Raw genomic sequence first — 24,978 nt, forward strand, 5'->3', positions numbered from 1 at the left:
TTCTCAATAAATACTTGAAAAGATGCAAGGGAGTGGGGAGGAATGGAAAGAAGTGGAGGCTTTGGGAGCAAGGAAGGCAATTTCTGAGTCTTGTGATTTTGAGATGCCTGTGAAACATGCACATGATGAGGTCCTTAAAATAGATAAAACCCATTTTTAATTTTTAATTAAAATTTTTTTAAAATTTTAAAAATAGATAAAACCCATTTTTAATTTTTTGAGAAACTTTCCATAATGGCTATAATAATTTACATTTCCATGAACAATGTACAAGGGTTCCCTTTTATCACATCCTCAACAACTGTTGTTATCTTTTGACTTTTTGCTAATAGCCGTTCTAACAGGTGAGGTGACATCCTGTGGTTTTGATTTGCATCACCCTGACCATTAGTGATGTTGAGTATCTTTTCATGTACCTACTGGCCATCTGTATGTCTTCTTTGGAAAAATGTTTATTCAGGTCCTTTGATTTTTTTTCAGATTTTGAAAGGTCTTTATTTGTCATGTTTCTATGACAAGTCTATGTCTGTGTGAAATCAGATGAATTAGCAATATGGTTAGTTTGAGTTCTGCTACCATCAGGCTGGGCATTTGTTGAGCAGGAAATATATGCAGTTTCAGACTGGAGATAACTATTCATCATTTGGCAAAGTTGAATCTCCATCGTCATACTCAGAGTGCTCAGATTCAGTAAATAGAATCCCAGCACGTGATGTTTCCAAAGGGGAATGTATGGTGTACTTTTTTGTTTGTTTGTTTTGTTTTGTTTTCAGTTTTATACATATACATGTATCTGTTCTTTTTCCAGGTCCTTTGATCTTGTTTTAATCAGATTGTTATTTTGCTACTGAGTTGTATGAATTTCTTATATATTTTGGATACTAACCCCTTGTCAGATATAACATTTGCAAATTCTGTCTCCCATTCCATAGGTTGCCTTTTCATTTTGATTGCTTCCTTTGCAGAAACTTTTAGTTTGATGTAGTCCCACTTGTTTATTTTTGCTTTTGTTGCCTGTGCTTTTGTGCCCTACTTAGAAAAACATCATTGTCAAGATTAATATTAAGGAGCTTTCCCGGATGCTTTCTTCCAGGAGTTTTACTAATTCTGGTCTTACATTTAGTTGATTTTTGTATATGGTGTAAGACAAGGGTCCAGTTTCATTCTTTTGCATGTGGATATCTAGTTTTCCCAATACCATGTATTGAAGAGACTATCCTTTCCTCATTGTGTATTCTTGGCATCTTTTTCAAACATTAGTTGATCATACATGCATGGCTTTATTTCTGGGCTCTCCATTCTGTTCCATTGGTTCAGTTCCTTGACTATATCTTTTAACCTTCTAATGATTTAAAGACAAATTGCCAAATTTTTTAATTCTATGAGTTTTTTCTTATTCTCTATATTTTTCCTTTTCTATGGCTTCTTGTTCTTCATTTGTAGATTATTCTCTTCTTAAAAAAATATTTCTGCATGTGCTAATTAGGATTTATTTATTTCTATTCCTAAATGTATATCTGTTTCTCCAAATATGTTTTCATCTTTAATTAAATCTATAATTTAATTTTTAATATTTATCTTGATTTTTTTTGCATTGTACATTTTACTGAATTGTCTAGATGATCTTCTATCACCCATTCATATGTAAGAATGAATCAACAGAACAGTTGAATGAACATGAATAGTTCTGATCAGCTGGCTGGTTCCGTAGTAGACTGAACAGGCAGGGAGATGATCTTGTATTTTGGACTCTCTGTATACCAGAATGCAGAGCACTTTACTTGGAAGACCCAACACTTGCCTTCGTATCCACTCCAGACTAACTAAGTTATTTTTCCAAAGGGAAGAACCTTCTGTTGCATGCTTCTAGGGCGGAATAGGGAGAGGAGTTAAGCAGTGGGGCTAAAGGGCAGATGAATCTATTTTTCTCTCTATGGGTATTATTTTAGCACCCCCAACCCCTCATTTATTAGCCTTTATCCCCCAGCATTTGGATGTTTCTAAGTCCTAAGCCTCTCCAGGTTTCTGCAATGCAGATGGGTACCCTTTTTGGTTGTGCCACCTCTCTCCTTCATCTGTCGTTATCTTTCCATCTGCTTTTCTTCTCCCAGAAGCACATGAAATCCATAGTCCACTTAATGACCCTCTTTATATTCTTTTCATTATTGTGAGGTTGTATCTGCTTTGCTCCTTTATTATCATTTGAAAGAGATCTTGGGGAAAAGAGATGATAAATGTTAAATTCACTATTACCCTTAATTTTTCCTTTTCACCTGTCCTAAATCAAAGAAGACCATCACCTTCTTCAGAGACAAAGCCACCATCTCTTAGCTGGTCTACTTCTATATCCTGGAACTTTGTTTTAAAGTAGGGAAAACATCTTCTTTGACAGTTTGAGCCTCCACTTTTCCCCAATTATTCTGAGTTTCCCTGCTGTCAGCTCCCTGTTATGCCTTTAAATCTTTGAATATTCACTCTTATTTGATGTGTAGGTGTATAATATTCTGAGTAATAGAGAAGTAAATCACCAAAAAACACAGAAATGGAGCAACAATTTTTTTAAACAACAAAAAGTCCAAAGATTTCTTTATAGTTTCATAAAGTTCTCACAAGACACTTCAAACTGAACAGATGTTTTGAGAAAAAATGATTCTGATGACTGTTTAGGTGTTCTTTTCAAAGAATTAGGGGGATTATAGCTCTTCATTTTTTTGACGTTTAGTATGTACTTACTCGAGCAGAAATTTCCAAAGGAAAATATAAGCGGAACTATGACGGGGATGTGGATTAAGAGTCAAGTCAAGCTGGGTTTGAACCCCAGGTGTGCCCCATTCTACTTGCTCTAGAATAATTAACATTGCTGAGCCTTGGTTGCCTCACTGATAAGTGCTATTAGTAATATCTCCTTTGGGACTTTCCTGGTGGCAATCCGCCTGCCAATGCAGGGGACACAGGTTCGATCCCTGGTCCGGGAAGATCCCACATGCCACAGAGCAACTAAGCCCGTGCGCCACAACTACTGAGCCTGCACTCTAGAGCCTGCAAGCCACAACTACTGAGCCTGCACCACAATTACTGAAGCCCGCGTGCCTAGAGCCTGTGCTCTGCAGCAAGAGAAGCCACCACAATGAGAAGCCCGCACGCTGCAACAAAGAGTAGCCCCTGCTCACTGCAACCAGAGAAAGCCCGTGTGCAGCAACAAAGACCCAACCTAACCATAAATAAATAAATTAATTAATTAATTAAAAAATAATAATAATACCTCCTTCATGGGGTAGTCATGAGCAAGAGAGAGAATGTGTACATAAAGAAATGAGGACAATGCCTGGCGCATCAAGTTGCACCAGACTTGATTTTGAGGTAAACAGCTTTTATAATTTCATTGCTTACCAACTTCTTTAAAATATGGGGGGAAAAAGGCCCTTCTTCATAGACGCCATGAACATTGTGTAACTCTACTAGCCTTCGGTTAACTCTCTAATGTTTCTCTCAGTCCCTATGCTTTTGTCTAAGCTTATTCTATTTACTCAGCCTTCAGAGTATTACAAAACTGAGGCATGCCACCATCTAGTCAATATCATTTAGCTCCGATGAATGGACAAACAGTAATGACTCCTCCAGACTGTTTGTTTTGCCATTTTAATAATTACTTATTGAAGAATCACTGGCTAATCTAGGACATGACAGGTTTTGATGTTTCCCAATTATGGGCACATCATGCAATCTGTGAATTAGAGCTCTAGTCCTTTCCTGTGGTGGAGATAGACTTCGCAGCTCCTTTGTTGCCTAATACGGTCAAGTCCAAGAGCCAGGGAGATGGGGTTCTTTTGACAACATTCACATTCATTTCAAGGGAAGCATCAATATATTACAAGGTGGTGTGGAAATATGCAAATGTTGCTAAATTTGTAGGAATGAAATTATTTCAAGCATACTAGTTAACGACTGTTTACAAACTGGGAAAGAAAAATAGTTCTAATCTTTCACTTAACAAACTCTTATTGAGCCTTGCTGTATACACAGTGCTGAAATGAACCAACAAACTGCTGATGAGACAGAGTTTTTAATTCATGTATCTATTTAACAAACTTTTATTTTGTGTGTCAGGCACTGTACTTCAGGCACTGGGAATCCAGTGGTGAAAAAAAAGCACATATAATTCTGTCCTTTGTAGTTTACTGTCTACTGGAGGAAACTGTTACTAAATGAACAGTCATAGACATAAATCTAGAGCTACATTTTGGTGAGAATGATGCAGGAAAGATGCCCAATGCTAGGAGGGTAACATAGTAGAGGGGCTGACTTTGCATTGGCAAGAATCCTTCCGTGCTGAAAGGATGACTCATCTGAAATGTGAAGGATAAGGAGGCATTGACTCTGGGTGGAAGAGGAAAGAGCATTCCAGGCAAATGCAAAGGCTGTGCAGTTGGAGTGAGTGTGGTGCTTTCGGGGAATTTAAAGGACAATGTATTTTGACCTAGAGGACAAAGGCAAGCGGATGTGTGTGATAAAGCTCTAAATTCCTTCTCTTGTGATACTCCAAGCTGCCTTTTTAGTTTTGCTTTCATTCATCCCTTTTTGATTCATTCAGGCATTAAACAAATGATTATTCCATGTCATTATTCTGTGGTAGGCACTGTGTTAGGTATAGATACAACAGTGAGTAGGTCCACAGACCCTGGTCCCAAAGATCTCACAGGAAAAGAGAAAAGGATGCCCAGGGATCACAGAGGAAGAGCATTCACCTTGGCCATGGATTATCAAGATGAGGATGAGAAGGCGGGGAATTTTAAACAGAAGAAAATGTATGTATAAAGGTCCAGAGGATGGGGCTTCCCTGGTGGCGCAGGGGTTGAGAGTCCGCCTGCCGATGCAGGGGACACGGGTTCGTGCCCCGGTCCGGGAAGATCCCACATGCCGTGGAGCTGCTGGGCCCGTGAGCCATGGCCGCCGAGCCTGCGCGTCCGGAGCCTGTGCCCCACAATGGGAGAGGCCACAAGAGTGAGAGGCCCGCATACAGAAAAAAAAAAAAAAAAAAGGTCCAGAGGCAAAAGAACGCTTGGCAAGGTGGGAAACCTTGAGAAGCTCATTGAGGCTTCCGGTGTAGACTGTGAGGTCCTGATTGGATGAAATGAAGGTGGAGAAGTAGGCAGTAGCCAGTCCTTAAAGGGTCCTTTAAGCTGTGCTGAGGGTCTTGGACTTTTTTTCCCCCTGAGAGTCACGGGAACCCACTCAAGGACTTTAAGCAGGGCATTGGCATGATCATATCTGTACTTTAGGCTGATCATATTCATGTCAGCATGGAACATGGAAGATTGGCTAAGAAGCTACTGCAGGAACATTGCTGAGAGATGATATGGCCCAAATTAAACGAGTGGCAGTGTAAATGGATAGATGGGGACAGATTTTATGGCTGTCAGGAAGCTGGAATTTAGAGAACTTGGCATCTGACTAAATGTAGGGTAGAGGAAAAGGTATTAAAAATGTCTTTGGTTAAAAATGGTTTTCTGGTTTGGGCAGCTAGATGGACAGTGGGCACCACTCAAAAGATAGCAAACACAGAAAAAGGAGTGAGTTTCTTAATCAATGTGTTTCTTGATCTATAAAGTAGGCATTATTTCAGTCATCTTGTAGGGTTGCCTGTATTACACTAAGAACTAAGTTCCTTTCACAGAGATGTCCAGCAAAGAGCAGCAATTACTTCTATGTACAAAGTTACATAGAAGCAGTTAGCCATCGGTATTGGGAGACCAAGCATATCAGAGGAGGTACTGCAGGGCTATTGAACTGGGCCTGAAATGATGAGTAACAAATCACTAGGGCATAAACAGAAGGAGGGGTGACAGGAAACATTCTTGGCAGAGCAAGACAGGCACAGAGCTCAAAGGTCTTCAAGAAACTGGAGACGGCCCACTGTTCCTGGAGCGTAGGATTTGTGGAGGAGATGGCAGACATTGAGCTAGAAATCTAGGGATTCTGGGAGCTCTGTAAACCAAACTGAAGAGTCTGTCACCCCTAGGCCAGCATTTGCTAACATTTTTCTGCAGAATATAAATTTTCTATAGAATGTTAATATGGTCAAATTAATGTGGAAAATTCTGGTTTAAACAAAATTAACTTTATTGCAGGACTTCTCAGAGCTTTTTAATTGGCATTACAAATCTCCAACAGAGGGATCTATCTTTTTTTTTTTTCTCAAATTCCATACCTCTTTTCCTGGAACACTGATTAGCACCTCAAAAAACACTAATGGTTCTGTGTCATTGGGTTTAGAAAACTCTTTTCCAGGCAATGGGGAACCATGCAAGGATTTAAAGCAAGAAAGAAGGGACCAGATCTATCCATTATAAAGGTCGTGCTCACTTAGTGAGGAGGATGGACTGGGAGGGAACTGAAAGCTTGTTGGCCTTAAGAGTTGAAATGAAAGAATAAAACCTCAAATTCATATATGTCAAAGAGGGGGCAGTGGTGGACGGGATACATATGTGCAGTAGCGTGACCGTGCTCGTGTGTGTGTGTGTGTGTTTTGATAATATATTAGACACTCAATGCAAATGCTGCTTGTAGCTTGTAGACACTAAGGAGAGGCTTTATCAAAAACTATGAAATTCTTTATCGATATGATAAATCGTTATTTCAAGGGTTTTATCTATTTGTGATGCCTTTTGATCCTCCTATCATTCTATTAGAGACTTTTAAAATCAGTTTCCCCAACCAAGTACCAGAAAAGTTAAGAGACTTGCCCAGAGCTCCAGAGTTGGGGAAAGGCAGACTTGGCCTTAGCTCTTCTAACTTCAAGTCCAGGGCTCTTTTCATTCTGTCATTTTCCCTCTAAGCTAAGACTTGAGCTGGAATTTGAAGGATACTTCAAATCCTTCAAATTGAAGGATTTTCCTAGGTTGAACAGATAAGCAAAATCTTTTTGGCTAGGAGGAAAAAGTAGAAGAAAGGACACAGAGATAGATACATGCATGACATGGCCAATAGGCTAGGAAGCGTCCATGAGTCCTCCCAGCCTTCAAGGCGGGGCCAGCTCCATGGTGTGACATGTCCAGTATATGTTACTCCTATGCCTGTGCTTGCATTAAAGCTCTGCTGTCAGTCTTAAAATTCCCAATACTAAGAACAAAGGGCCCCATGTTTTCATTTTGGATTGAGCCCCACAAATTATGTAGCTACCCCTCGATCAAGTGTGTCATTTGTCCCTTTTACATTTTGAAGCTGTTCTCGCTCAGCTGAATACCTCTAAATTCTTACATTGTGGTTAATCTACACTTGATTAGTCTCTTATGGACACATAAGGTTTAGCATTTATCTTTGCAACTGAGGTGTGAGTTGCTTCGCAGTGCCTAAAAAGGCTAGTGCTAAGCACATAGCAGGAAGGTAATGCATGATTGATGTTGAATGAATCTATGCCTCCATCATGAGCCCGCTGACATGAACAGTTTCACACTTACTTGTAATGGAACCATGTCTTTGGGTTAGCTTAAAAAAAAAAAAAAAAAAAAGAAGGTATGGGGACAAGGAGCACATCTGCCAAAACAATTCAAGAATGAGAATTGGAAAAGTGAATAAACCTGGGGTCCATGTGGACATCAGAGCACATAATAATGACAGTCTGCAGTGCCTCATAGCAACAGCTAACATTGTTTAGGTGTGTATTATGTGCCATGGACTGTTTTATAATATTTTATATATATCAACTCATTTAATGTTTACAGCAACCCTTTGAAGAAGATAGTATTATTGGTATTTTGCAAATGAAATTGAAGCACAGGGGGATTAAGTAAGTTGCTCAATATCATACTGCTAGGAAACATCAGAGCCAAGATTTGAACTCAAGCTGTCTGGTTCTCAAAAGTCCTGCCTTCAACCATTCTCCTCTTATACTTTAGGGACCCATCTTATATAGAAGTCTCACATCTGGCCTTACCTCAGTACTATTAAGAGCTATGTATGTGTTAGCTATTATTAGTCTCCCTATAAAAATATAGGTGGGGGCTTCCCTGGTGGCGCAGTGGTTGAGAGTCCGCCTGCCGATTCAGGGGACACGGGTTCGTGCCCCGGTCCGGGAAGATCCCACATGCCGCGGAGCGGCTGGGCCCGTGAGCCATGGCCGCTGAGCCTGAGCGTCCAGAGCCTGTGCTCCGCAACGGGAGAGGCCACAACAGTGAGAGGCCCGCGTAACGCAAAAAAAAAAAAAAATATATATATATATATATATATGTATATACATATATATATATATACACGTATGTATATATATATATGTATATACATATGTGTATATATATATATGTATATACATATATATATATATATATAGGTGGGAGGTAGTGACAGTGTAATTTTAAAATTGAATTCAACTTGAGGCCTCTCTTTGGTCCTAGGTCTTTTTTTCCCCCCTTTTTCTGTCTATGAAATAGATGTGATGAGTCAGCATTTGGGAGCAAGAAGTGCTCTAAACTATGTTTTCTTCTGGGGAGAGAATTCAAAACCTTTATTAAATTCTCAAAAGCATCTGTGACCCCCAACACATTCAAGTCACTGCTCCAAGGCCTTATGCTACTTTTCAGATGTAAATGCATAAACTTTTGTTATCATACTTTGTTCATCCTTGTACTGCTGCAGATGCCAGATGGAAATTACAGAGGTCTCTATTTGAGGGATGTTTAATGTAATTATTTTCACTCTGTATTTATTCCATAAATATTTATGGAGTTTTAAAATATACTCAGACTTGCTTATAAGTTCAAGGTCCATCGAGCTCTTGAATTCAGCTTCTAGAATTTCTTCCTTTAGTATAGTGATGGCCAGGGTGTTACCCTTGTTTGCGCAGCACTTTGTATTTATGAAAATGTTCTCCCACGTGCTGAGCTAAGTTTACTATGTGATATATCCTGTAGCTTCCAAAGGTGCCAATACTTAGAAATTTCCTTCCAACGAAGGAGAAAGAGGCAGAATGTGGTGGTGTAGGAAGAAGATGATTAAGGCTGATTCTCAGTGAGCATGAAGGCTGTCTTCCCAGACCTCTGCAGCCTTGGGTCAGCGGGGAATGATGCAGGCCCTTCTGCAGCTCTGCTCTGGCCCACCTCAGAGCAGAAAAATGGAGAGCAGCATAGCTCAGAGCTTCACCTCATTCAGCTGTCGCTCCATAATCAACATTTCTGAGATGTCTTTCTTGACCACTCTGTATAAGGTAAAATAGCACCCCTCCCTACCAGCAACCCCAGCCCCTGTGTTGCTACCTGACAGTATATTTTTTGGCTTTATTACACGAGGACATACTATTCAGGGAGACAGAGGTGTTTTTGTTAAAACATTGCTCATTGCTGTCAAAAATGAGGAAGATGAAGAGGATCAAGGAGCTTGCTTATTTCAGTTTTACCCAGGGTTGGCCCCTGGGACTTTTTTTTTCCTTCCAGTTTTATTGAGATATAATTGACATACAGCACTGTATAAGTTTAAGGTGATAAGCAGCTCATGCAGCTCAATAACAAAAAAACAAACAACCCAATCCAAAAATGGGCAGAAGACCTAAATAGACATTTCTCCACAGAAGATATACAGACTGCCAACAAACACATGAAAGGGTGCTCAACATCTTTACTCATTAGAGAAATGCAAATCAAAACTACAATGAGATATCATCTCACACCAGTCAGAATGGCCATCATCAAAAAATCTACAAACAATAAATGCTGGAGAGGGTGTGGAAAAAAGGGAACACTCATGCACTGCTGGTGGGAATGTGAATTGGTACAGCCACTATGGAGAACGGTATGGAGGTTCCTTAAAAAACTACAAATAGAACTACCATATGAGCCAGCAATCCCACTACTGGGCATATACCCTGAGAAAACCATAATTCAAAAAGAGACATGTACCAAAATGTTCATAGCAGCCCTATTTACAATAGCCCGGAGATGGAAACAACCTAAGTGTCCATCATCGGATGAATGGGTAAAGAAGATGTGACACATATATACAATGGAATATTACTCAGCCATAAAAAGAAATGAAATTGAGCTATTTGTAATGAGGTGGATGGACCTAGAGTCTGTCATACAGAGTGAAGTAAGTCAGAAAGAGAAAGACAAATACTGTATGCTGACACATATATATGGAATTTAACAAAAAAAATGTCATGAAGAACACAGGGGTAAGACAGGAATAAAGACACAGACCTACTTGAGAATGGACTTGAGGATATGGGGAGGGGGAAGGGTAAGCTGTGACAAAGCGAAAGAGAGGCATGGACATATATACACTACCAAACGTAAGGTAGATAGATAGTGGGAAGCAGCCGCAGAGCACAGGGAGATCAGCTGGGTGCTTTGTGACTGCCTGGAGGGGTGGGATGGGGAGGGTGGGAGGGAGGGAGATGCATGAGGGAAGGGATGTGGGAACAGATGTATATGTATGACTGATTCACCTTGTTATAAAGCAGAAACTAATAAAAAAAAAGTTTAAGGTGTACAGCACAATGATTTGACTTACATACGTCATGGAATGATTTTCCCAATAAGTTTAGTGCACGTACGCCATCTCATACAGATACAAAATTAAAGAAATAGAAAATAACTGTTTTGCGTGTGATGAGAACTCTAAGGATTTACTCTTAACAACTTTTATATATAACGTACAGCAGGGTTAATTATATTGATCAGGTTGTACATTACATCTCTAGTACTTATTTATGTTATAAATGGGAATTTAAACTTTTTGACTACCTTCATCCGATTCCCTCTCCCCCTACCTCTTGCCTCTGGTAATCACAAATTTGATATTTTTCCATAAGTTTGTCTGTATGTTTGGTTTCTTTTTTTTAATTAATTTTTTATTTTTATTTTATTTTGGCTGCATTGGGTCTTCGTTGCTGCGCGCGGGCGTTCTCTAGTCGTGGCGAGCGGGGGCTACTCTTCATTGTGGTGCGCGGGCTTCTCATTGCGGTGGCTTCTCTTGTTACGGAGCACAGGCTCTAGGCGTGTGGGCTTCAGTAGTTGTGGCATGCAGGCTCAGTAGTTGTGGCTCGCAGGCTCTAGAGTGCAGGCTCAGTAGTTGTGGCACACGGGTCTAGTTGCTCCACGGCATGTGGGATCTTCCCGGACCAGGGCTCGACCCGTGTCCCCTGCACTGGCAGGTGGATTCTTAAGCACTGTGCCACCAAGGAAGCCCAGTATGCTTGGTTTCTTGTTTTTGAAGTATAATTGACCCACAACACTATGTTACTTCCTGCTACACAGCATAGTGATTTTTTTCTATATGTTTCAAAATGATCGCCACCATAAGTCTAGTTATGATCTGTCACTATACAAAGATATTACTTAGTTATTGACTATATTCCTCACACTGTACATTTCATACCCACGACTCCTTTATTTGGCAGCTGAAGTTTGTACCTCTTTAATCTCCCTCACCTATTCCTTTCCTCCCCCAGCCCCCTCTCCTCTGGTAACTACCTGTTTGTTCTCTGTATCTATAACTCTGTTTCTGTTTTGTTTGTTTATTTGTTTTGTTTTTTTAGATTCCACATAGGAGTGAAATCATACAGTATTTGTCTTTCTTTGTCTGACTTATTTCACTAAACATAATATCCTCTGGGTCTATCCATGTTGTTGCAGATGGCAAGATTTCATTGTTTTTATGGCTAATATTCCATTTTATACACACACACACACACACACACACACACACACATATACACCATATCTTTATCTATTCATCTGTTGATGGGCACTTGGGGTGGTTTCCATATCTTGGCTATTGTAAATAATGCTGCAATGAACACAGAGGTGCATATATCTTTTCTAATTAGTGTTTTAGTTTTCCTTGGGTAAATATCCAGGAGTGAAATTGCTGGATCATATGGTAGTCCTATTTTTAATTTTTTTGATGAATCTCCATACTGTTTTCCATAGTGGTTGCAGCAATTTACATTCCCACCAACAATACATGAGGGTTCCCTTTTCCCCATATCCCTGTGACTTTTAAAAGAGAGTAGTAATTTCTCCCCTTGATATTGCCCTTAAAGTACTGGGGAGTTAAGTCAACTTAATTGTCTAATAACTTTCTATTTACCCTCTTAAAAAAAAGTAGTAACCAGTATGTGCCAGGCACTCTACTAGGGCCAGATATAGTGCAGAGAACAAAAACACCCCTGTCTCCCTGAATAGTATGTCCTCATGTAATAATTAAAGCCAAAAAATATACTGTCAGGTAGCAACACAGGGGCTGGGGTTGCTGGTAGGGAGGGGTGCTGTTTTACCTTATATAGAGTGGTCAAGAAAGACATCTCAGAAATGTTGATTGTGGAGCGACAGCTGAATGAGGTGAAGCTCTGAGCTATGCTGCTGACTGAAGGAAGGCCTCAGGCCAGTGGGAACAGCAGATGCAGAGGTTCCGGGGTGGGAGTTTTCTTCCTGGTGTGTTTGGCAGACAATAAGGATGCCACTGTGTCTATGTGTGGGGTGGAGGGAAGGAGGTTGAGACAAGAGTTGGTGATGCTGCAGGTGAGAAGTGAAAAAAAAAAAAAAAATAGAGCTATAGCAAGGGCCAAACCTTGCCAGCATTTTAAAAGAGTTTTACTCTGAATGTGTAGGAAGCCAATAAAGGGCTTGGAGCAAAAAAGTGACATGACGTGATTTGCATTTAAAAAGCCCATTCTGCCTGCTGCACAGAAACTATTCTGTGGGGGGGCAAAGGAGGGATCACACACTCCTTAGAGTCTATTGAAACTATCATGATGAGATGCGTTGGTAGCTGGAGCGTGGTAGTAGCCGTGGAAGTGGTGAGGAGTGGTTGGATTCTGGATGCATTTTGAAGTTAGAGCTGGCAGGATTTCCTGATGGACTGGAAGGATGTAGGGAATGAGAGAGGAGTCAAGGAACAGGAGATGGAGCAGGTCTGGGGGGTGCCATTAGGGATTGAGCTGCCTGGTGGATATCAGGGAAATATCAGATCAGCTGTTGGTGTTATTAGCCGGGGGGTCAGTGGAGAGGTTTGTGCTCAGTATTCATTTAGGAGTTGTTTTTTTTTTTAACATCTTTATTGGAGTATAATTGCTTTACACTGGTGTGTTAGTTTCTGCTTCATAACAAAATGAATCAGCTATACATATAAATATATCCCCGTATCTCCTACCTCTTGCATCTCCCTCCCACCCTCCCTATCCAACCCCTCTAGGTGGTCACAAAGCACCGAGCTGATCTCCCTGTGCCATGCAGCTGCTTCCCACTAGCTAGCTATTTTACATTTGGTAGTGGATATATGTCCATGACACTCTCTCACTTCGTCCCAGCTTACCCTTCCCCCTCCCCGTGTCCTCAAGTCCATTCTCTACATCTGCCTCTTTATTCCTGTCTTGCCCCTGGGTTCTTCAGAACCTTTTTTTTTTTTTTTAGATTCCATATATATGTGTTAGCATATGGTATTTATTTTTCCCTTTCTGACTTACTTCACTCTGTCTGACAGACTCTAGGTCCATCCACCTCACTACAAATGACTCAATTTCGTTTCTTTTTATGGCTGAGTAATATTCCATTGTATATATGTGCCACATCTTCTTTATCCTTTCATTTGACGAAGGACACTTAGGTTGCTTCCAGGTGCTAGCTATTGTAAATAGAGCTGCATTGAACATTGTGGTACATGACTCGTTTTGAATTATGGTTTTCTCAGGGTATATGCCCAGTAGTGGGATTGCTGGGTCATATGGTTTTATCATCAAGTGAGTGGCAAGCCATGAGATTGGACGAGGTCACCTCGGATGGGACTGCGGATAGAGAAATCTGAGAACATTGAACTCGAGTGTGCTTGTAGAGGTCAAGGCAAGCAGTGAGGAGGAGCAGCAGATGAGCTTGAGAAGGAGTGTGCATTGAGGTAACAGGAGAATCAAGAGAGGGTGGTACCTGGGAATCAGTGAAGAAAGTGTGTTTAGGAAGGAGGGAGCGCTCAACTATACACACAAAACTGTTTTGCATGCAAGTGTTAAAGGCAGTGGTGCATCTAATTCAATAAGTCTTCAGAAATCACGCCACTGATCATGTGACCACACATTTCTACTCTCTGATCCAATCTAAAAGACTGTAATAGTGTTCAGCCGGATTCCTATAACTGTACCTTTAAATTTCTCCACCTTTAGTGGCTGTAATAGAGTCCAGATACCCAGCTGTGAAAATTCCTTTTTTAGTAGTGACATCTGGTTATTTGGCTTCTTCTACTGGCTGGCATTGAAGCCATAGGTGTTGAACTAAACAGTTGGCTTATTAGGGCGGTAACTATACAGTGACTAATTACATCTTTCTTGCTATCTGGTATGTATTGTTATGTAGTATCATCTTAGCACTTTTAGAATCTTGATCTTTTATCATGTTATTAATTCAGCTTGCTAGTTTTAGGGGGAAATGCAGATTGGGTTCAAATTTACTATTACATGTATATATATGTACACATGTGGGTATGTCTATATATGTTTTCATATTCAGTTTGTATTACTTTAAATAGTTGTGAGGGTCATCAGATTAAAGTTGCTTGGTTTGGTTTTAGTATTACAGTCTAATTCAAGTCCTTGATAGATGAAAATTTTCCTTTGGAAGAATACGGTAAAACTCATTTTGTGAGTGGAATAACACTTTTGGAATAGTTCCTCTATACTTGTGCTTTAGCCACTAGGCATGTGCGGTTATTGAGCCCTAAAAATGTGCCTTTTCTGAGAGGCGCTGTCAAGTGTAAAATGCACACCATATTTCAAAAACTTGGCATTGGGCTTCCCTGGTGGCGCAGTGGTTGAGAGTCCGCCTGCCGATGCAGGGGACACAGGTTCGTGCCCCGGTCTGGGAAGATCCCACATGCCGCGGAGCGGCTGCGCCCGTGAGCCATGGCCGCTGGGCCTGCACGTCCGGAGCCTGTGCTCCGCAACGGGAGAGGCCACAACAGTGAGAGGCCCGCGTACTGCAAAAAAACAAACAAACAAACATAAAACTTGGTATTAAAAACAAAAGTGTACATATATAGTTAATTATTCTATATATGTTGAAATCAATTTTTGACATTGGATTAAATAAAATATTTTCATTTTAGTTTCAAAAAATTTAAACATCATTAAAATTAATTTTATCTGTTTCTTTTCACTTGTTAATGTGGCAACTTGAAAAATTTACAAACAAAAATGTGTCTTGCATTGTATTACTTTTGGGTAGAGCTGTTCCGTGCATTTGATAGCATACACATTTACATCAGTGTCTCTCAATTTTCAGGTGTGCACAAAATAATTTTTGACCTTTTCAATACAAAGTTTCATCTAAAAAGTATTTCATAACATTCAAAAAAGCCTTAAAAATTTTTTCTTACTACAAAAATGATACATGGGGACTTCCCTGGTGGTCCAGTGTTTAAGACTCCAAGCTTCCAGTGCAGGGGGCATGGGTTCAATCCCTGGCTGGGGAGCTAAGATCCCACATGCTGGGCTGTGCAGCCAAAAAAAAAAAAGATCTAAATTTTCTTTGACAAGAATATGAACCACAAGGAAAACCACACATAACCACTGTTAAGTATTTTCATATATTCCTTTTGAGATACACACATTTTTTTGACCATAAAAGGGGACCAGTCAGTATACATTGTTTTTTGACTTTTTTAAACAACATGACATGAATATCTGTACTTGTCATTACATGCATTTAAGTTATTCTGCACTAATTTTAACCTGAGGGCTATATCATACTCCTAGAGGTAATAATGGTTTATGACAGCAGAGATTTTTTAATCTTTAATAACAGCTTTATTGAAACACTTTTTTTCTCTTCCAGTTTTATTGACATACAGCATTGTATAAGTTTCAGGTGTCCAGCATGATTTGTTGTACATCATGAAATGATTATCACAATAAGTTTAGTGAACATCCATCATCTCACATAGATATAAAATTTTTTAAAAAACAGGAAAAAATTTTTCCTTGTAATGAGAACTCTTATGATTAACTCTTTTTAACAACTTTCATATATAACATACAACAGTGTTAATTATGTTTATCATATTGTACTTTACATCTCTAGTACTTGTTTATCTTATAACTGGAAGTTTGTACCTTTTGAAACATCTTTCTAAAGTATTCAATTCAGTGGGTTTTAGTATATTCAGAGTTGTGCAGCTATTGCCCTTAAGTAATTTTAGAATATTTTCATTATTCCAAAAGGAAATCCCAAACCCATAAGTAGTCACTCTTATTCCCCCACCTCAACCCCTGGCAACTAATCTACTTTGTTTCTATGGATTTGCCCATTCTCAACATTTCACATAAACGGAATCATACAGTACATGGTCTTTTGTGACTGGCTTCTTTTGCTTAGTATAATGTTTTCAAGGTCCATCCATGTTGTAACATGTATCAGTACTTCATTACTAATTATAGCTGAATAATAATCCTTTATATAGATATATCACATTTTATTCATCCACTTATCAGTTGATAAATATTTGGGTTGTTTCCACTTTGGGGATGTTATGAATAATGCTGCTTAGAATATTCATCAACAAGGTTTTGTGTGAATATGCATTTTCAATTCTCTTGGGTATATACCTAGAAGTGGAATTGTTGGGTCATATGGCAACTCTGTTTAACATTTTGAGGAACTGCCAAACTATTTGTGGTTGCACCATTATACAATCCCACAAGCAGTGTGAGAGTTCCAATTTCACCACCTCCTCACCAACACAATAGGAGTGATTTTCAACTGAGAGGCTATTCATTTCTAAGAAGTACAGATCAGACTCTAGTGGTGGGTGGTTTGGAAAAAGACCTCTAAGTTTCTGTTGTGACCTTGACCCACCCAACAGACACTCATACACACACACACACAGAGCCAGGCTCCTATTAGTTTGACTTTGGATATATTATTTCTCTCTACTAGCCTTAGTAAAATAGAGATAATTTACCTCATAGGGGCTGCTGTTAGAATTAAATGAGATAATGCTAGTGAAGCCTTTTGCATAGTGCCTATTACATAATAGATGCTCGATAAGCAGTAGCTATTAATATTATATCAATGGTTCAATAATTCCCCACTATATGTACACACCATAATTTGCCTAGACAATTCTATTGTTGGACACTTGGCTTGTTACCGATTTTTAATAATTATAGACAGTGCTCTGTGAAAATATCCTTATGGCTAAATTTTTGCCCACATCCATGATTATTTTCTTAGGATAAATTCTGTAAAGTGTTATTGCTTGGTGCATTTTAAAGAAATTGGAAGACATTTCCCAATATATATTTTTTGTTTGAATTATACTGAAATTTTACTTTAAGACACACCATCAGGTACTAGACAATAGCCCTTGAGCTTTGCTAAACTGGTTTCATAAATCCTCACTTTGTACCTAACAAATATAATGCAAATACAAACTGTCTTGAGTAAGACTGTCTAAACTTAACTCTCTGAATTTAATTTAAATTTAAACCACTGAATGAGAAAAGTCTCTCAGATCTGGACTCTTCGATTTTTGTATTTTTTCTGTCATTGCTTCAATATCTTAGCCTGACAAGTGGAAGAGAAGAGCTACTGATGAAACTAAGCACAATGGATGTTTTTGTTTTGCATTTAGGCAAATCAAGGGCAAAAGTAAGGTGACAGTCGAGCTTAAGCAGTAGAAAAGAACTATTCACTGAGAGTGAGCATGCAGCTAACTTTCCTTACGTCGTCAGATCTGGGAGCCTTGCAGGGGCCATCACTCACAGATCCACTGTGGCAATTTCATAACCAGCCTGAAGGGGATCAAACAAAGGTATCAGGTTTCCTCTGAAGGCTATGGGAATGTTTATGGTAAAGGCAGGATTTTTAAGAGTTATTCAAATTATGGCCAAAGTTTGATCAGATGGTGGAATGTTCTGGAATTTGACACAGCTTGGGAGACTTAGTATCGAGGAATTGAAAGGAACTTTGCGCAGGTAACACATATAAGTAGAAAGCTATATCAGCAATTAATGTATTTCTACTGTTGTAGTGGTAAATGTTTAACAATCAGCTCTCCCACCCCCCAGCCCCACCCCCCCAAAAAAGCCAAAGCCCTGATTTATATAAGTTCTTTTTACTTCTATGATATAAATAACCCACCATGGCAGATCTCAGATTTTAAGTTACCAACATGATGTCACTCAAAGCAGAGCTGGAAAAAAGATGTGTGTAATCGACAGAATCAGCTCTCAACAGCCAGCACACACCAGCTCCAGCACACCACTGTTTCTTTTCATAAATTGATAGACTTGGATAATTGAGGGAATGTTGTACTCAGTGAAATCCACTAAGTATCCAGAATCTAGAATTAATACAACATTTTGAAGGCAAGATGTTTTGTTTTCTTCTCCTAGGTTAAATGCCACGTTAAAGGCTCACTCGTGTGGTATTTATTACACGTTGTAACACGCACAATAAAGAATTGCAAACCTTGCTAGAAACTCAAGAGGTCATCCTCTGGGCAGGCAACGCAAACCACCTCAGAGAGACAGTTGTGCATTTGGGGCTGAATGATCCTAGAGAGGGATTCCATAGGATTCCATGATAGACAAACGTGATTAGGTCTGCACTTACATAATGTGAAAAATCAAGAAGGGATAATCCTAATTCCTTTTACTTGCACAGGACTTCGTGGCTTATAAAGGGCTTTCTGCAGGATGGTAAAATCTCTTATATCCAGTGTCTAGTGCTCGTTAAGACAGATTGCTAGGTGGTAAACTCAGGTTTCTAGGTCACTTGTGTTTACATGACTGACTTGTAGTGCATCTCTCCAATTCTCTGCCAGTGGAGACCTCATGAGCCACTACCAGGAGGCCAAAGCGACATTTTTGTGAGGTCTGGCTATGGGCCAAGCCTGTATTAAGCACTTTCTTTACAATGTCTCTGAAGCCACTCAACAACCCTATGAAGTAGTTCCTATTATTTTCTTCCAATGTTGCAAATACAGAGGCTAGAGATGTTAAATTACTTGCCAAAGGTCATGAAATTCATAAATGCCTGAGCTGGGACAAAAAATCAGTACTGTCTGACACCTAAAGCCTATATTAAGAATCTCTAGACTGGCTTAGGTCAAAGGTTTTAATAAAATTGTAGATATCTAATGTGCTGATTGGACAGCATGACCTGCTAGTAGTTTCCAGTGTAGGCAGGGCTAACTTAACTGGGCTAGGGGTATGTGAGAGCACTGGGGGAACATAATAAAGGTGATGAAAAAAAGAATATGTTCCCGTGCTGTCATGCTAGATTGTGTAACTTAAGAAGGCTGTGTATTTGTAATTGCCCTTTTCTGTGTAAAGCACAAGCCTGAATTAGGCCAGCCTTTCAGAGCATCCTCTGCTGCCCGTTTTGTAGCGTGTGGCCCCCTTTGCATAAATTGTAAATTAGATACTAAGTTCCATGATGTCAGAGACGACTGTACATCTTCAGCACTGATGTTGCTGAATCTTTAGTCCTATCCCAGTGGCTGACATGGTAGGTACTTAAATATTTGTTCCATAGTACTGGTGGTGATGATAGCAAATACTCAACAAGTGATTGCAGTATATTCTTTCCAAGTATTATCTCATTAATCCTCATAATAACTCCATTAACTTTTTTTTCTCCCTAATTTATAGATTAAAAAAAAAAACATGGCTTAGGAGATCTTGTAACTTGCTCAAGGACATAATAATAAGTGGCAGAAAATCAGCTTTACTTGATATCAGAGTCTTGACACTTAACATTATGCTCTGGTCTGTTAATTTATAATGTATTTGTTGTATCTCTAAGAAAGCTCATATTACTAAAATCAGATGATAGAATTTCAGTTCTGTGAAGAAAGGGACTCTGTTTTGCTTTAACTGTATCCCAGCACCTACAATAACTCTTGTCATATATTAAGTGCTCAGTAAATACTTTTGGTGCATAGGCATGCAGGAATGGGTAGGACAGTTATTTCAATAGGAATAGGAGTTACAAGCTGGAAATTTACTGGCTTACAACACACTTTGTTGTTGGGTTTTGGGGGGCAAGAATTTAAATAAAGGTAGAGCTTTAAAACCTAAATATCACTGAACAAATTCAGTAATGTACTCATTCATCTATGAAAGATTTATCTCCATTCAGTAAATATAATTGAGCATCTACTAAGTGCCAGACTCTTAATAGCAGAGATAGTGGAATGGTTGACAATTATAAGTAAACAAATATTACAAAAGGCAAATGTTCCATGAAGAAGGAAAAAAAAGATGTTAAGACAAAATACCAGGGGCAGGGACTATGGGGAGGCCAGGGAATGCCTCAGTGAAGTCGGGGCAGTTCAGCTGTGATGCTGAAGAATGCCAGGAACACGAGGAAGGGGCACAGGGAATGAATGGCATGTGCAAATGCCAAAAGCTTTTGGAAAGAACTTGACACATTGGAGGAACAGAAAGGTCAGAGAGTCTTCTTAGAAATGGTCTGTGTAGTCCTCTTACAACTACAGGATTGCACAGGGCTTCCTTCACTCCCTGACTTCCTTTACTGCACATCGTTGTATTAAGGAACAAAGCCAACAGCTGTATTTTTCTTGGTTTTGGTTGGAAGGGATGGTTCCCCCCTGCCCATAGCAGAAAAGAGTGGTTCACAAAATAGAAACCTTGGAATCTGCTTAATCTACTTAATGGAGAGCCATCTAATTTGCCTTCTCACAACTTGCGTCTTAGGAAAATATTGCCTATACTGTTGAATAAAATAAATGCAGGAAGAATTTTGTAGGAAACAGGAAAGGGAAAATTTAGTAAACCCAGAGGCTTGATCTCTGGAGGGGACATTTCTCCCATTGCTTACAGTGGAAAATTCCTCAAGCACAGCCTGGCTAACGAGACTGGGCCTTCCTGATTCATCTTGCAACTCTGTTCCAATCTAGCCCACATTCTAGAAAGATATGGGTGAGAATATCCCAAATACTACTCCAAGGTCTCCAGTGGCAACGTAAGGTCATTTCAACTCAAAGCAAGATGTCTTCTCACCGCTTTAAGATGAACTTAGCTTTTCTCCCCTTTCCCCTCCCCACCCCCCCACTTATGCCTACCTGCAAGAGAAGCTGGACTATGTAACTACAGATGAGCTGACCTCTGGAGCCTTGGTGATGGATACAGCTCATCATGTGAAGAAACAGCCATGGCAACTGGAGCTGAAGTGGATTAAATCAATTTGCACCAGTCTTCATCTGTTCCTGGAATTTCATATGTGAATTTGGCACAAACAGTCAAACAAGTAGGAAAGACTTAACCAACAGATGAGAATAAAATGGAATCTACTGTAAGATGAACTTCCCTGCCCCAAATTATATCAAAGAATATTTCTCCTCTCTTCTCCCAGAGAGATGCGGTTGCTTTCTGGAGATGAGGACAATGCCATTTTCCACCTGCCAGGAGCATCTATTGTTCATGGAAATCTAATGGCAATTCCCAACCTCAGTTAAGGACTTGTTTTCCCATTTTTTTTTTTTTGACTTCAAATACTTTCTAAATTGTGTTAGCCGAAGCATTGTATGTATATAATTAACTCAAAGGTCCCTCTGGGCTCATCCAGCTAAACTGGTGGAGCTTAACTGAGCAAAACATTCGCTGATGGTCTCTCCCGATGTCTCTCCCTGCAGTGACACCCACTGAAATGAATGCCTTCTGCAAGGGGAAATCGGGGACATTTCTTTTCCAAACTGGCTTTCTAGTGATTTGGGTTGCTTCAGAAATGATTGTAGTTGTTTCATAACAATAACGATCTCATTTTCTTTCAAATATGGAACTTGCGATTTGCGATTCGGGAAAAATTGGGGTTGCGGTGGGATTCTGTATTTTCCTCCTAGTTGAAGTAGGAAGGTAGGCCTCTTTCTGGTATTCACTGGATCTTTGAAGTTCCCTCAGGGAAGCAGTGGCGCTCTGCTGGCACAGGGCTCCAAGGCACAGGGCTCCACTGTACCTTTCACGTGGAGAGCAAATGTCAGCGGTTCCTGCAGTGCTGTGTCTTCACAAGGAAAACCCGCAGGGGGGCCTGGAGCTGTTTGTCCAAAACTAAGTGCAAAGGGCTAGGGAAGGTGGACTTTTTCAGACTGACTATGTTGACAAGATTCATAACTCAGCCCTCTTCCTCCCTCTGCCAGTGTAGACGCAGACGCCTACAGGTAGAAGAGGTTTTTGACTCTGTTTGAAAGGGAGAAGTCAGGTGTGATCCGCAGAAAAGTTCTGGCCCCAGCTCCCCGATCTATTCCTAGCGCAGAGAGGGCTTCAGCTAGGCTATGAGCATTCTCTCCTCTCTGTGTGAGGCTTCGATCCCCAGGCCTCGCCCTTGACCTTCATCCAGAGACCACATGCATTATGGAAGGGTGAGAAAAGGGACCGGGATGTAGACTTCCTGCCTACCCAAGGGAACCTACTTCTCTTTGCGGTCCTGGAGCACAGGTGTCCGGAGAAAGGCAGCGAGCTAGGGACTCTGGGTGCTGGAGTAAACGCCGCCCTGAGCTGCGTGGCGCTCGGGGGAGGGAGGTGGGAAGAGCGCGTCTACGCTTTTCACGTCAACCTGCAAGCTAGCTGCTCGCTGCCCAGGTGCGGGTTCGCGGCTGCGTGCGCCCCACTGCAGCAGAGAGCAGCCGCAGCCTCGGCCTCGGCCACCACCGCTGCTGGGGAAGAGTCCTGGGGCTGCTGACGCGGTTGGGAGGAGCCTCGCCTTTAATGCACCAGCCGCCTCCAGCCTCCTCCTGCAGCAGCAGCGGCAGCTGCGAGTGCGCGCGTGTGGGTGTGAGGGTGAGTGCGCTGGCGCCGGCTGCAGCGCCCTGCCCGGCTCCCCGCCGGCTGCCGAGCCCCCGCCAGCTCGAGCCGCCCTCCCGTGGGACCAGCACCCTCCTCCGGGCCGGGCCTGCCTGAATCCTGACCCTGCCATCTCGCCACTGCAGCTTGGGTCCAGAAAGGCACCATTTTGTCGCGGCTGCCCGCTCTCCCAGGGGGAGGAGGGATCTTTTTTTGCATTTCGGAGCGGCTGCCAACGAGGGGAACCTGTTGGGCATCTCCCCAGCCCCGCTTGTGAGCGCCTCCGGGGCGGCGGGCGGGACCAGACCCCTCGGGGCACGGCGCATCTTGGCACCCGGAGGCAGCGGAGGCAGGCGCAGCATCCTCGCCGGGAATTGGAGCTGGAGTGAGCGCACCGCGGGAGGAGCCGCCGCAGCCTCGGAGATCCCGGGCGGAGGAGGTGACAGCTCCATTGCCGGGTTTTTATTTTTTTTCTCTCTCCGCCTCCCCGTCTCCTCCTCAGGCTCGGACCATGGTGCAGTCCCACTGGCTCCCCTGCCCCCCTCTCCTGTGAGACTGGCTGCGGGGAGGGATCATGGATACTTGTCTGCCGGCTTCTGGTTCCCACGCAAGTAAGCCTGCTGTCAATGGAGGAGGACATTGATACCCGCAAAATCAACAACAGTTTCCTGCGCGACCACAGCTATGCGACCGAAGGTAACGCCAGCCCCGCCGCATTCCGCCGCTGGGGAAGGGCGCAAGTTGCGGATCGCTGAGCTCCGCGGGCAGCCGGGCGAGTAGCGGCGGAGACTCCTGCGGGCCCCGGGGCTGGGGCGGGGGCTCGGCTCGCAGGGGCAGCTGCCGGTGCGCCCCACATCCATCCGGGCTCCGCGAGGCGAGCCGGGCGTTCAGCAGCAGGTGGACCCGGCGCCCACGGGAGTTAAAATGGCCCTCGGGGATGAGGTTTTTCAGGGTGGGGCTCCCGGCTGGAAAAATGACCCCCCAAAGGCAGATGATCCCTTCCCCGAATATGTATGCAGGGGTCGGGGTGAGGGGAGAGATAAGAAGGAAGGGGGCCCGAGAGGTGGGTCCTCCCCTCTCTGAGCGGAATGATGTGTGTCTCAGTGGCTGCAAGGGTGGGCATGGTTTCATTTCCTGCCCGTTCATCTCTCCGGCCGGGTTACCTGCTTAGACAATCAAAAGCCCAAAAGGCCCGTTGAAAAAGGGCGAACCCCTCTCCCCTTGAAAGTGCATTAGCAAGATATAAAAAGGTGGCTGGGGAAACAGTGCTGGGGCGGCGAGCGAATGAGTGTGACACGTGGGGCGAGCAATGCGATCAGTGGGGCCTTTAAAAATCACCATTATGAATTCTGCAGCAGTAGTTTCTGCTGAATCAACAGCCAGCAGAAAGCAAGAGGGTTCAGTAAGCTGAGCTTTGCCAAGAGGTGAAATTGTCGTGTGTGTGTGTCTCTCTCTCCCCCCGCCACCCCCCAGCTTGTTCTGACATTAGCCTGAGTGAGGTGCAGGCAGGAAAGGAAAGTCAGCAGGTGGAATCTCATTTGCCTTTTGTGTGGGAATAGAGAGAGGAGGCTTTTTTTTTTCTCCAAATACCAAAACTTTTGCATTTTTGCTTTCATTTTGTACCTGTCAGCCTTTATCCTTAACCACTCCTATAAAGTGTTACATTGTCACATTGTGATATCCACATGAGAAAATATGTGTGAAAGTGCTTTAGGAAAATGTAGCAAGGCATGTTAATTTAAGATTCTTATTATTATTTTTGGGTGCTAACATTTCTGTACTATTTAATCAAATCCAGACTATTAGAGAAATGTGATGGGCGTGGTGGTAGTAAGAGTTCAAGTTCTGAAAGATAAAAAGGCACACAATTTGGGGGTAAAGGTGGCATCTTCTATAAACATCCCTGGAAGTTTTAGATAGAAAGAATGCCCAGTGCTATTGAAAATACATGCTTCGTTCATCATCGTTATTGGAGAAAATCACACCTAATGCGTCCATGGCGCTAGAAAGATCAAGCAGAGCTTTATGAGCTCTGGCCTTCAGGAGCTTAGAAGTGGCTTTTAAGATGTTCAGCAGCCCATCCCTGCCCCATACCAAGCACCATACTTGCTGATTCTTTTGACTTGCCTGGGGACAACGTGGTGGTAAGATGTTCTTCCCCATTCTTAGTGCTTTGTCACTGACTCACCAGGTAGAAT

General features: G+C 41.8%; 1 protein-coding gene across 3 annotated transcripts in view; it reads left to right on the forward strand.

Annotated features, from left to right (window-relative positions):
- The window catches only part of PPP2R2B (protein phosphatase 2 regulatory subunit Bbeta), a gene marked incomplete at both ends in the record, with an annotated part of 453,825 nt that overhangs the window by 147,345 nt on the left and 281,502 nt on the right, over positions 1-24,978 (forward strand). For 2 of the 3 annotated variants that reach the window (XM_079702158.1, XM_079702157.1), the window contains one exon: positions 23,283-23,476. The exons of the other annotated variant lie outside the window; for it this stretch is intronic. In XM_079702158.1, coding sequence (XP_079558284.1) covers positions 23,283-23,476 — 194 coding nt within the window. The remainder of the gene's footprint in view (positions 1-23,282; positions 23,477-24,978) is intronic. 3 annotated transcript variants of the gene reach the window in all.

This window comes from Hyperoodon ampullatus (genome assembly GCF_949752795.1).
Source record: "Hyperoodon ampullatus genome assembly, chromosome: 4".
Lineage (NCBI taxonomy): Eukaryota > Metazoa > Chordata > Mammalia > Artiodactyla > Ziphiidae > Hyperoodon > Hyperoodon ampullatus.